The sequence below is a fragment of the Cervus canadensis genome, chromosome 3 (assembly GCF_019320065.1).
Source record: "Cervus canadensis isolate Bull #8, Minnesota chromosome 3, ASM1932006v1, whole genome shotgun sequence".
NCBI lineage: Eukaryota > Metazoa > Chordata > Mammalia > Artiodactyla > Cervidae > Cervus > Cervus canadensis.
The window spans coordinates 25,513,754-25,531,377 of NC_057388.1; the positions used below are offsets into that span (position 1 = coordinate 25,513,754).

Here is a 17,624-nt window from a genome sequence, read left to right on the forward strand (position 1 = left end):
CATTACCCTCTTTTAACATTATGATTTTTCAAGTTAATAGCAGAGTGTTTTAACATTGTGATTTTTCAAGTTAATACCAGAATGTTTACTTCGATCTCACTTTTTTTTTTTAAACAGAATATAAAATGTATTTCCTATTTCTGTTTTTTCTTGTAACTCTCTCTACCACTTTACCCCTTTTTACTCTGTTAAATAGATGTGAGTCCCTGGGAGTAAGAGGTAGGAGGATCTCAGGGATAGATTCTGTGCTGTCTTCAGAATTGTGCTTCCTCCTCCAATAATCGAATCTCCCTATGGGTGAGGCTAGTAGTGTTCTCTCCCCTAAAGCATGTGTCCATCCTGCCTCACCACATTTGCCGAGCTTCTCACACAGAAAGACATTTTGTGGGTCAGCCTCACCTAACATTTCTGAACCTCAGTTGTGCCTACATGTTAAGGCCAGACCCTCCTACATATTTATAAAGTGATTTGACCTTTGGGAGGACTATTTCCAGATTGGAGGAGTTTAATTCTGGCAGTCAAACAAGACCTCTGTGGACAGATACTCAGCAGACTGCGACAGCTGCGTTCACGTTTTGTACACTAGTTACCTTGTCAGAAATATAAGTTGAAAGCATATTATTGCTTTTTAGAATAGAAAATCAGCAAATCTTATTGCCTATTCTAGGTAACTTGGGGGAGGGGGCCGCGCGGACAGGAGGTTGCACGTTCATTCTGAAATACTGTGATAGCCACTTGCTAAGCTTGCAGCATACCCATGGAGAATTCTGCCAGGATCCTGGCTAGACTCTTCCCAGTCATCTAACAAAATAAATTCCTGACCTTGAAAACTGGACACAGAATTACCCATGCTTACTTGTTTATGTGATAAATAGACTCTTTTTTCTCCTAATTACGCTGATCTTCTCCATCATTAATAATACGTCAGTCTCTGAGTTTGAACAGCCTCCTTTCAGTTTTAAAATTCTGTCTCTTCATGATCAACTTCTTGGTGGATTCAGTCTCTTTAGTAATTGCTCTATCAGCTGCCTCCCACGGTGGCATTTGGGTGCATGAGGGAGAGAGAGGGACCTGATGGGGTCCTTGGATACTCACTGTGCTCTGAATAGTCAGGTTTCCATGACAATCTCCCTAGTCTACCTGATGGTTCCTGGTTTCCTGGCATTTGAAACTGAGGTCAGAAGCTGAATTCCTCTTGGTTTCTGACTTCAATGCAAAATGGAATATGTGGTAGAGTTTGCAGGCACCATCAGCTTCACCTCGGCTCTCCTTGTGCAGGGATCTTCTTGAGCTTCTGCTGTGGACTTCATTTCACCCCAACCATACTTAACTCAATTTCAGGGGCTCTCCTGTAGCACACCCCTGGAGAATTGTGTATCTGGAGGCTTCCACCCAAGACCCAAGAGCATCTTAGTAATGCTGCTTTCTGAACTTGCATTTACTTTTCACACGTCTCCATAGAATTTTTAATGTGGTGCCCACAGTTTGGTGTAGACATTAACTGACTGCAAAAGTCTTAAGTGTGAATGACAACAAAGACTTGCTGGCAATTGACCTAACACACTTTTCTTCTCTCTTGAGATGTGCTCACTTACCATTCCTTATCTCCCCTGCTCATCATACCTTTTCAGTTTGTGTTTCTCCAGTATCTCAAGGCCATAAAGATGGCTTCTGGATATTTCTTACTGCCACCATATTCTAACTGTAACTCATTCAGCAAGCCCTGTGCCTGGGTGTCTCAGGGAGAAAGAGTCTCTTCTCTGATCTCTCACCTAGAGAAGCAGTGATGGCAGTGACTTGATGCTGTCACTCAATTCAGTCGCTCAGTCATGTCCGACTCTTTACAACACCACGGACTGCAGCACACCAGGCTTCCCTGTCCATCACCAGCTCCCGGAGCTTGCTCAAAGTTATGTCCATCAAGTTGGTGATGCCATCCAACCGTCTCATCCTCTGGTGTCCCCTTCTCCTCCTGCCTTCAGTCTTTCCCAGCATCAGGGTCTTTTCCAATGAGTCAGTTCTTTACATCAGGTGGCCAAAGTATTGGAATCTCAGCTTCAGCATCAGTCCTTCCAGTGAATATTCAGGACTGATTTCCTGTAAGATGGACTGGTTGGATCTCCAGGAAGTCCAAGGGACTCTGAAGAGTCTTCTCCAACACCACAGTTCAAAAGAATCAATTCTACAGGGCTCAGCTTTCTTTATAGTCCAACTCTCACATCCAAACATGACCACTGGAAAAACCATAGCTTTGACTAGATGGAACTTTGTTGGCAAAGAAATGTCTCTGCTTTTTAATATGCTGTCTAGGTTGGTCATAACTTTTCTTCCAAGGAGCAAGTGTCTTTTAATTTCATGGCTGTAGTCACCATCTACAGTGATTTTGGAGCCCATAAAAATAAGGTCTCTCACTGTTTCCACTGTTTCCCCATCTATTTGCCGTGAAGTGATGGGACTGGATGCCATGATCTTAGTTTTCTGAATGTTGAGTTTTAAGCCAAATTTTTCACTCTCCTCTTTGACTTTCATCAAGAGGCTCATTAGTTCTTCTTCACTTGCTTCCGTAAGTGTGGTGTCATCTGCATATTTGAGGTGATTGATATTTCTCCTGGCAATCTTGGTTCCAGGATAGTCAAGATTCTTTGTGTTTCATCCGGCCCAGTGTTTCTCATGATGTACTCTGCATATAAGTTAAATAATCAGGCTGACAATATATAGCCTTGACATACTCCTTTTCCTATTTGGAACCAGTCTGTTGTTCTGTGTCCATTTCTAACTGTTGCTTCTTGACCTGAATACAGATTTCTCAGGAGGCAGATCAGGTGGTGTGGTAATCCCATATCTTGGAAGAATTTTCCACAGTTTGTTATGATCCACACAGTCAAAGGCTTTGGCATAGTCAGTAAAGCAGAAGTAGATGTCTTTCTGGAACTCTCTTGGTTTTTCGATGATCCAACAGATGTTGGTAATTTGATCTCTGGTTACTCTGCCTTTTCTAAATCCAACTTGAAGATCTGGAAGTTCATGGTTTACATACTGTTGAAGCCTGGCTTGGAGAATTTTAAGCATTACTTTGCTAGCATGGGAGATGAGTGCAATTGTGCGGTAGTTTGAGCATTCTTTGGCATTGCCTTTCTTTGGGATTGGAATGACAACTGACCTTTTCTAGTCCTCTGGCCACTGCTGAGTTTTCCAAATTTGCTGGCATATTGAGTGCAGCACTTTCACAGCATCATCTTTTAGGATTTTAAATAGCTTGGCTGGAATTCCGTCACCTCCACTAGCTTTGTTCGTAGTGATGCTTCCTAAGGCCACTTGCCTTCACATTCCAGGATGTCTGGTTTTAGGTGAGTGATCACACCATCATGATTATCTGGGTTGTGAAGATCTTTTTTATATAGTTCTGATGTGTATTCTTGCCACCTCTTCTTAATGTCTTCTGCTTCTGCTAGATCTATACCGTTTCTGTCCTTTATTGAACCCATCTTTGCATAAAATGTTCCCTTGGTAGCTCTAATTTTCTTGAAGAAATCTCTAGTCTTTGCCATTCTATTGTTTTTCTCTATTTCTTTGCATTGATCACTGAGGAAGGCTTTCTTATCTCTCTTGCTGTTCTTTGGAACTCTGCATTCAAATGGGTGTATGAACAGTATGCTATCACTTACATAGGATTATAATCTGAGACCACCATGATTACTTTTTAAAATTTTTCTTTAAATTTTAGTGCTACAGAATTCTGTTACTTTTGTGTTGACCAATCATGATATAATGATATTGAGTAATTTTTACATAATCACAATAGTAAAGGATGTTTATTAGTTTTCACAGTCAGTAGCCAGACAAAAAATAAAAGATAATTACAATTGCAAGACATAATGGGAACATGATTAACCTAACATATAAAATAATTACATACAATTTGGGGGGTCAAACAGAGTGATGTGGTAAGTGGAAGTGCATACATGCACATGTTTTCATGTGCCAAGCCAGTCTATGTCTTTTGATTGGTGCATTTAGTCCATTTACATTTATGGTAATTATTGATATATATTTTCCTATTACCAATTTTCTTAATTGTTCTGGGTTTATTTTCTGTAGGTCTTTTCCTTCTCTTTTGTTTTCTGCCTAGAGAAAGTCCTTTAGCATTTGTTGTGAAACTAGTTTGATGGTGTTGAATTCTCTTCACTTTTGCTTGTCTGGAAAGTGTTTGATTTCTCCATCAGATCTGAAGGAGAGTCTTGCTGGGTAGAGTATTCTTGGTTGTAGGTTTTTCCTCTTTATCACTTCTAATATATCATGCCATTCCCCTCTGGCTTGTAGCGTTTCTGTTGAAGAAATAAGCTGATAACCTGATGGGAGTTCCCTTGTATTTGTCATTCTTCCCTTGTTGCTTTTAATATTTTATCTCTGGCTTTAATTTTTGCCAGTTTGATTACTATGGGTTTATCCTGCCTAGGACTCTCTATGCTTCCTGGACTTGGTTGACTATTTCCTTTCCCATGCTAGGGAAATATTCAGCCACATTTCTTCAAATATTTTCTCAGGTCTCTTCTGTCTTTCTTCTCCTTCTGGGACCCCTATAATGCGAATGTTGGTGTGTTTAATGTCCCAGAGGTCTCTTAGGCTGTCTTCATTTCTTTTCATTCTTTTTTCTATATTCTGTTCTGCTGCAGTGATTTCCACTTTTCTGTCCTCCAGGTCATGTATCCATTCTTCTGCCTCATTATTCTGCTGTTGATTCCTTTCAGTGTATTATTCATCTCTGTTTGTTCTTTAGTTCTTGTAGGTCTTTGGTAAACATTTCTTGCATGTTGTCCATTGTTTTTCCTGAGCTCCTGGATCATCTTCACTATCATTATTCTGAATTCTTTTTCTGGAAGGTTGCCTATCTCCACTTCATTTAGTTGTCTTTCTGGGGTTTTATCCCTTCATCTGGGGTGTAACTTTCTCCTTTTTCATCCTAATTAACTTTCTGTAATGTAGTTTTGTTCTGGCCTCTGTGGGATTGTGGTTCTTCTTGCTGCTTCTGATGGAGCAGCCCTTCTTGCTTGCCCTCTGATGGAGGCAGCTAAGAGGCTTGTGTAATCTTCCTGATGAAAGGGACTAGTGGTGGGAAAAACTGGATCTTGCTCTGGTGGGCAAGGCCTTGCTCAGTAAAGATTTACTCCAGTTATCTGCTGTTGGGTGGGGTTGTGCTCCCTCCCTGGTAGTTTGGCCTGAGGCGACCCAGCCCTGGGGTCTGCTGGATCTGTGGTAGGGTTAATGGCGACCTCCAAGAGGGCTTACACCAAGGGGGACTGGACTTCCCGGACAGCTGCTGCCAGTGCCCACGTCCCTGTGGGGAGCCCTGCCAGCCCCACCTCCACAGGAGACCCTCCAAGACTTGCAGGCAGTTTCAGTTCAGTCTCCTGTGGGATCCCTGCTCCTCTCCTCTGAGTCTTGGTGCACTCAAGATTTTGTTTGTGCCCTCCAAGACTGGAGTCTCTTTGTTTGTTTATGCCCTCCAAGACTGTGTAAGTCTTGTAATCAGATCCCGCTGGTCTTCAAGGTCAGATTCCCTGGGGTTCCTAGTCCCTTTGTCAGATTCCCAGGCTGGAAAGCCTGACGTGGGGCTCAGAACCTTCACAACAGTGGGAGAACTTCTTTTGTTTTATTGTTCTTCAGTCTGTGGGTCATGCACACATCGTCTATGGGATTTGATTTTATTGTGACAGCCCTTCCTACCATCTCATTGCAGCTTCTTTGTCTTGGGACGTAGAGTATCTTTTTTTTGGTGGCTTCCAGCATCCTCCTGTCTATGGTTATTCAACAGTTGGTTGCAGTTTTGCTGCTCTCACAGAAGAAGATGAGTACACATTCTTCTACTCTGCCATCCTGAACTGGAAGCCCTTAGTTTTTAATATGTAAAAGAACTTGGGAAAAAAATCCTCTTTTGCTACAAAAATCTGAATTTTTATATGTGTTTATGCAAAATCTTACTTTGCGTATCAGCTTCTTTGTATTTCTTTTACATCAGTCCTAATCTCCCTTTGAGCTCATGTACTGCTGCCTCATAATAATGCACATGTACATGTGTTTGTGTACAGATATTTCAGGCAGGACAGTGAATTGGTGGGCAGACCAAGGGGAAGTAGAGAATGTGGTACATGGAAAAAACAAAGATAAAAGCACATTGATTTTTTTCAAATTATGATACTTCTGGTTTTAAGAATTTGCCTTGCATCCCTTAAGAATTTTTAGCAAGATCATAATAACCAGCTAGTGTGGTCAGCAGGATCGCTCTCTGCTCCACTGATATTGACTTCCCCTTTCCTGACCTAATCTGTTATAATTTACATGATTTACATATCCAGAGCCAGCTCTATCCCACTTTGCTAATAGCTTTACCTTCAGCTTCCAAATCCTGGAGCATCTGTCTTCCTACAGTTCTGAGACTCTCTGCTCTCTGCTTCTACTGTTATTGTGTCACCATCTCAGCTCCTTTATCCTGTTGATGTATATCCACCTGAGGTGAAGTTTTCTTGTTCTTTTCCTTTGCTTTCTAGCCCCTCAGTATCCCATTCCATGCCAAGTGTCCCATTCCTTGTTAAGAACCACAAGCAATGGATGGAGTCAAGCATCCTTTCTTACCTAGAGTTTTTCCTACTGTCAGGAAGTCTTGCCCAGTTGATACCAGCTCTTTTATGAAGGTGACCTTCTTAACACTGTCACAAATATAGGGAATGGTTTTTGACAATCTCTCCAACCAATAAGAGGGACATAGGGGGAAAAGAAATACTTTTTGCCATTGAGAATGACAGGAAGTGGATTTGGGCATGTCTTCTAATGACAGGGATTATTGTAGGGAGAGTTCATGGGTCAAGTATCCTTGTTTACCATTGGAAGTTTTATTAAACTGTCATATGTCAAATACATGTGGCTAGGTTTGGGTAGCAAATTTTAGCAGCTCATGGCCCTGAACCACTGTTTGCAACACAATGTCTTAGGGAAGTGTGCTTATAAATTGTCTTATAAACAAACTTTTGGGATCTGTCCTTGCTAAGGACTGAATTGCGATCTCCCTGAGTGAGTATGTTAAATCCCTAACCCCCAGTGTGATTGAATTTGATGGCGCTTTTAGGAGGTGAGTAAGTTTAAATGAGGTCATAAATGTGGGGTTCTAATTTAATAGGGTGGGTGGCCTTATAAGAAGAGGAAGAGAGTGATATGTCTCTTTCTATGTGCACTCACTAAGGAAAGGCTATCTCAGGACATAAAGAGAAGACCACCGTCTGCAAGCTGGGAAGAGAAACCAGAAATTGGACTTGCTGGCACCACGATCTTGGATTTTTAGTCAACAAAACTATAAGAATTAAGTTTCTGTTGTTTAAGTCACCCAGTCTGTATATTCTGTTGTGGCAGCTCAAGCTAACACAAATCTGTTCATACATTCACAAATATAATTACTCATTTATGAATAGATTATATCTATAAAACTTACCACTATTATCACTAAATTATAAATGAAATGTACATAAAACATAGATTGAACAAGTATTTAGAGAAATGTTTTTTTATGTTTGAGTACAAATAAATGAATGACAAATCCCATAGATTCCTAAATAGAACTTATTTGGAGATAAATGTAAATTTTGGATGCAAAACTTTACATCTTTGTGCCCAGCACTCTTTTAATCAGTAATCATTTCCTTACTACAAATGTAACCCCCATATTGTTATTCTCAGCTCTCAGTGCATAGTAGGTATCCAACAAATATTTGTTGCTGTTCTTCAGTCACCAAATTCTGTCCGACTTTTCACAACTCCATGGACTGGAGCACACCAAGTCTCCCTGTCACCCACCCTCTCCCAGAGTTTGCCCAGGTTCATGTCCATTGCACCAATAAATATGTGAATGTAAAACATTATATCTTGATTCAGTTCAGTCGCTCAGTCATGTCCGAGTCTTTGTTGCTCCATTCACTGCAGCACACCCAGGCCTCCCTGTCCGTCACCACTCCCAGAGCTTGCTCAAACTCATGTCCATCGAGTCGGTGATGCCATCCAACCATCTCATCCTCTGTCATCCCCTTCTCCTCCCACCTTCAATCTTTCCCAGCATCAGGGTCTTTTCCAAGGGACTAGTCAGTTCTTTGTATCAGGTGACCAAAGTGTTGGGATCTTCAGCAGCAGTCCTTCCAGTGAATATTCAGGGCTGATTTCCTTTCAGACAGACTGGATGGATTGCCTTGCAATCCAAGGGATTCTCAAGAGTCTTCTCCAACACCACAGTTCAAAAGCATCAATTCTTCAGTGCTTAGCTTTCTTTATGGTCCAAATCTCACATCCATACATGACTACCAGAAAAACCATAGCTTTGTTGGCAAACTAATGTCTCTGCTTTTTAATATGGTGTCTAGGTTTGTCATAGCTTTTCTTCCAAGGTCCAAGTGTCTTTTAATTTCATGACTGCAGTCACCATCTGTAGTGATTTTGGAGCCCCAAGAAATAAAGTCTGTCACTGTTTCAATTGTTTCCCCATCTATTTGCCACGAAGTGATGGGACCAGATGCCATGATCTTAGTTTTTTTAATGTTGAGTCTTAAGCCAGCTTTTTCACTCTCCTCTTTCACTTTCACCAAGAAGCTCTTTGTTCCTCTTCACTTTCTGCCATAAGGGTGGTGTCATCTGTGTATTTGAGGTGATTGATATTTCTCCTAGCAATCTTCATTCCAGCTTGTGCTTCATGCAGCCAGTCTGGAATTTTGCATAAGGTACTCTGCATGTAAGTTAAAGAATCAGACTGACAACATACAGCCTTGATGTACTCCTTTTCCAATTTGGAACCAGTCTGTTTCTCCATGTCCAGTTGTGCTGTTTGACTTGAATACAGATTTCTCAGGAGGCAGGTAAAGTGGTCTGGTATTCCCATCTGTTTAAGAATTTTCCACAGTTTGTCGTGATCCACACAGTCAAGGGCTTTGATGTAGTCAATAAAGCAGAAATAGATGTTTTTCTGAAACTCTTGCTTTTCCGATGATCCAACAAATGTTGGCAATTTGATCTCTGGTTCCTCTGCCTTTTCTAAATCCAGCTTGAATGTCTGGAAGCTCTTGGTTCATGTACTATTCAAGCCTTGCTTTAAGAATTTTAAGCATTATTTTGCTAGCGTGTGAGATGAGTGCAATTGTGCGGTAGTTTGAACATTCCTTGGCATTGCCTTTCTTTGGGACTGGAATGACAGCTGACTTTTTGCAGTCCTGTGGCCACTGCTGAGTTTTCCAATTTTGCTGGCATATTGAGTGCAGCACTTTCACAGCATCATCTTTTAGGATTTGAAACAGTTCAACTGGAATTCCATCACCTCCACTAGCTTTGTTCGTAGTGATGCTTCCTAAGGCCCACTTGACTTCACATTGGAGGATGTCTGGCTTCAGGTGAGTGATCACACCATTGTATTTATCTGGGTCATGAACATCTTTTTTATCTAGCTCTTCTGTGTATTCTTGCCACCTCTTCTTAATGTCTTCTGCTTCTGTTAGGTCCATACCTTTTCTGTCCTTTATCGAGCCCATCTTTGCATGAAATGTTCCCTTGGTATCTCTAATTTTCTTGAAGAGATCTCTTGTCTTTCCCATTCTATTATTTTCCTCTGTTTCTTTGCATTGATCACTGAGGAAGGCTTTCTTATCTCTCTTGCTTTTCTTTGGAACTCTACATTCAGATGGGTATATCTTTCCTTTGCTCCTTTGTCTTTAGCTTCTCTTCTTTTCTCAGCTATTTGTAAGGCCTCCTCAGACAACCATTTTTTGTCTTTTTATATTCCTTTTTCTCGGGGATGGTCTTGATCACTGTCTGCTGTACAGTGTCACAAACTTCCGTCCATAGTTCTTCAGGCACTCTTGTCTATCAGATTGGATCCCTTGAATATATTTGCCACTCTTACTGTATAATCATAAGGGATTTGATTTAGGTCATACCTGCATGGTCTAGTGGTTTTCCCTACTTTTGTCGATTTAAGTCTGAATTTTGCAATAAGGAGGTCATGATCTGCGCCAGTGATCTGCGCCGTGATCTCCCAGTCTTGCTTTTGCAGACTGTATAGAGCACCATATATTGATTAGTAGCGATTTATACATCAAAATTAATAGTACAGACATAGAGTGTTCACTCTGGAGACGAATCCTTTAAGGAGATAAAAATATATAGATAAGAAACTGTATAACAGACAAAGTTATTTGTGGTTATCTAATGCTCCTTAGTACTATGGTAAAATAGACATTGTTCTCAGATATTTGAATATTTTTCTAATCAAGTTCAATATTTATAACTGTTTGGAAGAAAATGTTCTACTGTTGTTTATTTATAAAAAATCTTTCATACACTTTCAGAAAACTTACAGTAATTTCCAAAGCAAATAAAAGGATATAGGGAATTACACATGGTTCTGAGTCACCTGTTAAGTCTTTGGGGATTCTTTAAACATTTGGAGTATAGTTGATTTACGATGTTGTGCTAGTTTCAGGTGACAGCAAAGTGGGGATCACCCATACATATAGATATATCCACTCTGTTTTAGATTGTTTTCTCATATAAGGCATTACAGAGTATTGAGTAGAGTTCCCTGTGAGGTACAGTAGGTCCTTATTAGTTATCTATGTCATTTGTACATAGTGGTGTATATGTCAATTCCAATCTCCCAATTTATCCCTACCCCCTTCCCCCACAGTAACCATAAGTTTTTGGTTTTTTTTTTTTTTAATATATGTGACTGTATTTCTGTTTTGTAAATAAGCTCATTTGTACTGGTTTTTAGATTCCTATATGTGCAATATCATATGATATTTATATTTTCTGTCTGAGTTATTTCACTCAGTGTGACAATCTCTAGGTCCATTCATGTCCCTACAAATGGCATTATTGTGTTGTTTTTATGGCTGATAATATTCCACTGTGGGCTTCCCTGCTGTCTCAGTGGTAAAGAATCCCCGTGCCAATGCAGGAGATGTGAGTTCAATCCTGGGTCCTGAAGATCCACCAGAGAAGGAAATGGCAACCCACTCCAGTATTCTTGCCTGGAGAATCCATGGACAGAAGCCTAGTGGGAGTCCATGGGGTTTCAAAAGAGTCAGACACGACTTAGCAACTGAACAGCGACAGCGATCTTCTGTTGTATATGTGTACCACGTCTTCTTTATCTGTTCATCTGTGCGTGGATATTTAGGTTGCCTCCAAGTCTTAGCTATTAAATAATGCTGCAGTGAACATTGGGGTGCATATATCTTTTTGAATTATGGTTTTCTCCAGGTATTTGCCTAGGAGTGGTCGCAAAGAGTCGGACACGACTGAGCGACTGAACTGAACTGAACTGAGATTACTGGGTCATATCATAGTTCTATTTTTAACCTTTTCAAGGACCCTCCATACTGTTCTCCTTAGTGACTATATCATTTTACATTCCATTCCAGTAGTCCAAGAGGGTGCCCTTTTTCTCCACTCCCTGTCTAGCATTTATTGTTTGTAAATTTTTTGATAATGGCCATCTGACAGGTGTGAGGGGATATCTCATTATAGTCTTGATTTGCATTTCTCTAGTAATTAGTAATGTTGAGTGTCTTTTCATATGCTCTTTGGCCCTCTGTATGTCTCTTCTTTGGAGAAATACCTATTTAGGTCTTCTCTGCATTCGTTGATCCGGGGGTTTTTTATTTAATATGTATTACATGCATAAGCTGTTTGTATAGTTTGGAGATTAATCCTTTCTCGGTCACTTCATTTGCAAATATTTTCTTCCAGTCTTGAGGACTGTCCTTTTGTTTATAGTTTCCTTTGCTGTGTAAAAGCTTTTAATTTTAAAAATTCCCACTAAGCCCACTTTCTGGAGGGTTTTTTTTAACCAAAAATGAATATTGAATTTTGTCAGAAGCTTTTTCTGCATGTATTGAGATGATTGTATGGTTTTTATTTTTCAGTTTGTTAATATGGTGTATCACACTGATTGATTTGTGAATATTGAAGAATCCTTGTATCCCTGGGATAAATCACACTTGATTATGTTATATAATTCTTTTAATGTGTTTTTAGATTCAATTTTTTAGTATTTTGTTGAAGATTTTTACATCTGTGTTCATCAGTGATACTGGCTTTTAGTTTTCTTTTTTTGCGTGTGATATCTGTGTGTGGTTTTGGTATCCAGGTGATAGTGGCTTTGTAAAATGGCTTGGGAGTGTTCCTTCCTCTGCAGTTTTGGGAAGAGTTTCAGAAGGATAGATGTTAACTCTTCTGTAGGTGTTTGATAGAATTTATCTGTGAAGCCATCTGGTCCTGGATTTTTGTTTGTTGGAAGTTTTTAGATCGCAGTTTCAATTTTAGTAGTTGTAGCTGTGATTCGTTTTTTCCTTTTTTAAAATGTTGCTTCCTGTTTCTGTCTTGGAAGGTTATACCCTTCTAAGAATTTGTCGATTTCTTCTAGGTTGTCTGTTTTGTAAGTGGATAGTTGCTTGTAGTAGCCTTTTATTTGTGGTGAGTGTCAGTTTAACTTCTTTCTCATTTCTAATTTGATTGATTTAAGTCTTCCTCCTTTTCTTCTTGATTCTGGATAAAAATTTATCAATTTTGTTTATCTTCTCAAAGAACCAGCTTCTAGTTTTCTTTGGGGATTTATTAATTTATGTTTTCTTGCCTTCCCAATAATTTTAAATGTGATTAATGAGGACTGTCTGTGGGACCTATAGCTATGTAATGGTTAAAAATTGGTTTAAAAGTATCCAACACAATGTGAATGTTGGTTTTTATTTTTTAGCTTAAGCAACTGTTTTCCTCAAGGCTGTATCTTCATGAAGCTCACATAACTACTTATAGTGGTTTAATAAAAAAAGTCAATAAATAAAGCTCTCAGCCAGTTGCTGGTAAATGGTTAGGTTGCAGGGTTCATTTGGTGGCTGCTCTGCTTTTCAGGTGATGGTGTTGAGATGATGGTTCTGACTGTGTCATGGGCTGAACATTCTTAGAAAACAAGTTTTATTTAAGGAGTATGGTAGAAAGGCATGTGTTTTGAGGGTCAGAAGTCTCTAAGGGTTCTCAGATTTGCTGAGTAGCTGCTCTAAGCCACAGTGTCTTAGGCCTCAACTATGTGGTAGTTATTAAAAAAAAACAAAAAGAGTTTAACAGCAGCCAAAATAGTTGGAGCTAACAGTTGCCTATCACTTATTCATTTAATCTCCTCCAATGTCATATTTAGATGGCAGTTTAAAAATATGCTGTTTTATCGGTAAGGGAATCACAGAACAGAGATGTTAATTAATTGATGGCCCATGTCATTCACCTTTTAGTGGTGAAGTCGTAATTTCATCTGGACAGTTTGATTCCAGAATCTTCTCCCTTTACCACTTTGCTGTTCTTGAGAGGCTCTTAATATTCTATTTATTTCTTTATTGTTCTAATTTATTATATATTTGCTCATTGTTCTTGACAGAATTTAAATTGTTAAGGCTTTCATGAGGAAAAGCATGTGAAAATGCTTAGGAAACTTAATGCATTGTGAATGTGTGTTATTCTTTATTGTGTTTGCTCCCTGTCATTAGGACTGTATAATTTAGCTCTTCTTAAAAAAAAGTTGTTATTTTGTGTCAATTTCCTTCTTTGAGCCATTTAAGAAGTCTTGATATTTGCACAGTCACAAATTTTTTATTGCATTTCCAAGAGCTCCAAGTGTGTTCTAAAATTAAGAGACTGCAACCATCTGATATTATTTTTAATGTTATAAAATATTATATACATGGCTTCCTTGGTGGCTCATTCAGTGAGGTATCTGCCTGCAGCGCAGGAGACCCAGCTTTGATCCCTGGGTCAGAAAGATCCCTTGGAGAAGGACTTGGCAACCCACTCCAGTATTCTTGCCTGGAGAATCCCATGGGCAGAGAAGCCTGGCAGGCTACAGTCCACGGGGTCTCAAGAGTCAGGTACAACTTAGTGACTAAGTCACTACCATCATGTACATAAAAATATGTAACATAAATCACTACTATTGCAGCTTTCTTGTGCTTTTTGTATAAATTCTCTTAATTCACAAAAAAGAGTAAACTTCATTTTATAAAAGTAAATCCAAAATACTGCTCCATGCTTTGTTTTGATAGTAATGTTCTCTAGCAACGGAGCAACCATATATTTTAATGACCTGTCTAATTTTAATAATACCAGTTTGCACTAAGACTAACTGCCAAACTGTACTAAGTGTCAGAAATTTGAAGCTTCTAGTTTGGAAGTCAAAGCACTCCTTGCAGTTGAGTGTTGTGAATCTTTTAAGTGTGAGGACCACACACTCCTTCCGTTTAGTCGGAGAACCTGAACTGTGGTCGCTACTTCCTACTCGTTGACGGCTACTGCTGCCTGCCTAATAATTGTTTTTGGCTCCCTGTAAACCTGCAGCCAGAAAGGTATTTGAGTTTTCCCCCTCTAGCACTTGCAAATCCGATTTTTATGTATAGCTAAGTGCTCTTAGCTTTTACTCTATCTACTACTGGGGCCTGGTTTCTAGCAAGCCTGTAACTACGCCAGATCCGGCCTATGTAATGCCGTTTGTAATGAGAAATCTAAACAGGGAATGGCAGTGAGGCATGGCAGGAATGTGTTTCCATTGGAGAAGTCAGTGTAGAGAAAAAGTATAAGCAAAGCCGTGTCCAGAAGGCCCATTCAGCTGGCCAAGACGGAAGACTGATGTTATTGTACATAGCTGTTCCTGTGCCAGCCCTTCCTCACGAATCTGCTTGCTCTCTCTCCCCCTCTCCTGAACCCCCCTCCTCCCCCTCCTCTTGCCTCTACTCCTTCTCCTCCTCTCCCTCTCTTCCGAGGGCTCTGCTGACTGTTTGCTCAGGTGGACAGTGACACCATTTGGAATGAGCTGCACTCGTCCGGCGCCGCACGCATGGCTGTTGGCTGTGTCATCGAGCTGGCTTCCAGAGTGGCCTCCGGAGAGCTGAAGGTGAGGTCTGGGTTGCATTAAGTGTGGGAAATCCAGGGAAGACGCTGAAACAGAGATGTTGTTGTTTGGGAATTGTGGGGAGTGTGGTGCGGTAATAAAAGGCAAGGGGCGGAGGGAAGGGGCAGAGGGATGGCCACTGAGGTGTGATAATAACTGGTCTGTAGGTAGCTGGTAGCTGATCCAGCTCTCAGGGCCTTCCTCTCCTTGGGGAGACTCTGTGGTTAGGGCACTCTGGTGTATTTTTAAGAGCACAGAAATGGTGAGTAAAGCTATGGCCCAGGTTAAAAACACCCAGTCTATACATATCTGTCATGCCGTCCTGGGATTTTCTTTTGAAGCAACATAAAAGAAAAATCTGATTACTGAGTACTATGTATAAGCTCAGAATACCACCCAGAGAGAAGGGTGGTGGGGGCAGGGAGAAAGGTAAATATCAGAGGGGAAGGATTGGGAGGAAGAAGGAAATTGTTGATTAGAAGGGTAATGATCCAGAGTGTGTTTTGCCATGAAAGAACTTCAAAAATGAACTACGCTTTATTGTTCTTTTCTTTTCACGGTCTCTTCTTTTCTCCATCATGTGAAAAGAACAATGTCCAAATCCCAGCGTTTCCCAGTCTAAACAATTTATAAAAGCCAGAGACCTGACAGACGTTGACGTTTTATTTGGTATTTTAACAGTGCTATTTAAAGGTATGCCATGTGCGTCTTGAACGCAGTTGCCCCAATAAACTTTGTTGGTGCTAACATAGCTTTTTAATGCACTAGTTCACACACTTCATAACGAAATCTGGCCAGTGATAGATTTGGTAATTTTAGCAATTGTGAGGCTTAAGGGAAATATATTGTAACCAACAATACTGGCACTGTGAGTTTTGTTAATCTAAAATAAAATCTAATTAGAATTATTTTTCTTTATGCCTAATGAATTTTTATTCAATTGCACCTGACTATTTCACTAGTGATTAAAAATACAGGGTAGGAATGTGCACTTTACAGTAAACCGTCTGTCTCAGAAGTCTTTGTTCTAGCTCTTTAAGTCAGAACCTTTAGAAATAGCATTTTGATAAGACAGTCTGTAGTAAATATATGTGTGTGTACATATACACACATTCATGTATATATGTCTCATGTTAAGTTGACATGACTTGATCAGCTTCAGGACATTAGTTACTCATCTCAGATTTATGAGGCCATTAGTGTGGTGCTTAGTAGCCACACTTTCTCTTTGATAAGGAGCTGTTGAAAGAAGGAAGGAATCAGCCTTATGGAAAAGTTTTGGTTCTCTCCCAGAAGCACTTGAGAAATAATTCTTCCTGTTTGAGTTACGTTACTTGTAGCGCTAAAATAAATTGACATTTTAAAAGAAATCTTTAAGAATCTTATTTTCCAAGGAGTTCAGATCACAGAACTATATTGTCTGGCCACAGTATTGCAGTTTTTAAAAGATTATGCTGGTACAGACCCACTTGATAACAAACAAAAATTGCTAAGCTAGCATTTCACAGGTTCTAATTGTTTTTGATTTTGTTGAACTTTAATCAGTAGTTCAGAAACCTTCCCAAGTAGAGTGCCCATATAGTACACTAAAAAAATCATCATCGTTATTAACCACATAGAGTGCAGAATTGCCAAATATCTGTATGAGGCGTGTTGAACAAAAACCTAATTCTGTTTTTTAGGAGGTAGTCATTTAACATATCAGTTACAAACAAAGTGTCAACAATATATAGTATGGACATGCTGACCCCCAGCTGTACTAACTAACATTGATTGTTTATGTTAAGAACAAGGATCCATAGAAATACTTTTTCTTCCCCTGGTTGAGAAATCAGCAGGTATGGTTATAAAAGAAAAGAGAATAATAGGGGAAGAGAGCCAGCATAAAAATTGAGGAACAATGATCCAGGCTCTGCCACTTAAATGCTGTGTCACTTGTGGCAAATCATGTAATTTCTCTGGACCTCAGTTTCTTGTTCTGAAAAATCAGCAGGATAGAACTGATAATGCTGACGTTTGTACGTGGTCTGACGTTCTGATCTACTTGCAGATGAAAGTGGATCTGATTCTCAATTATATACACCATGACATACAAAGAGTAAATATTCCAAAACTAATTTCAGCTTACTTTGGGAAATATTCTAGGCCTTCTAGCTGGTTTGTCTTTCTGATTGTTAAGCCCAAAGTGAAAGTCCGAGACAGCAGTACCACAACAAACACACTAGTGCTGACAGACTAAGAGAACGGATCCTTTTGTTGCTAATAATTTGGAGAGGCCTGTGGAAGTGCCACTGTAGATAGCCGAGAACTGTGGTGGGCCGCTGTGTGCAGGGCCTCCGTCCAGCCAACCGTGTTCCTCAGTGTCTCTGTGCATGCTGTTGCCTCATCTGTGTCTGACTTTGTGCAGCCTTGTGGGCTGTAGCCCACCAGGTCCTCTGTCCACGGCATTTTCCATGCAAGAATACGAGTGGGTTGCCATTTCCTTCTCCAGGGGATCTTCCCAAACCAGGGATCAAACTTGCATCTCTTAACATCCCCTGCGTTTGAAGGGGGGTTCTTTACCACTAGCACCACCTGGGAAGTCCTCAGTGTCTGCCTGTTTCAGATTGTGACTAGGGAAGTACACCTGCTGGCCAGGAGCATCAACACTCATGACTGTGGAGTCACT

The 17,624-nt window shown here is 40.1% G+C and overlaps 1 protein-coding gene across 1 annotated transcript in view; it reads left to right on the top strand.

Moving 5' to 3' along the window:
- Nucleotides 1-17,624, top strand: part of HDAC9 (histone deacetylase 9) — a 980,387-nt gene that overhangs the window by 755,943 nt on the left and 206,820 nt on the right. Inside the window, exon 18 of the mRNA XM_043462784.1 lies at nucleotides 14,852-14,959. Coding sequence (XP_043318719.1) covers nucleotides 14,852-14,959 — 108 coding nt within the window. The remainder of the gene's footprint in view (nucleotides 1-14,851; nucleotides 14,960-17,624) is intronic.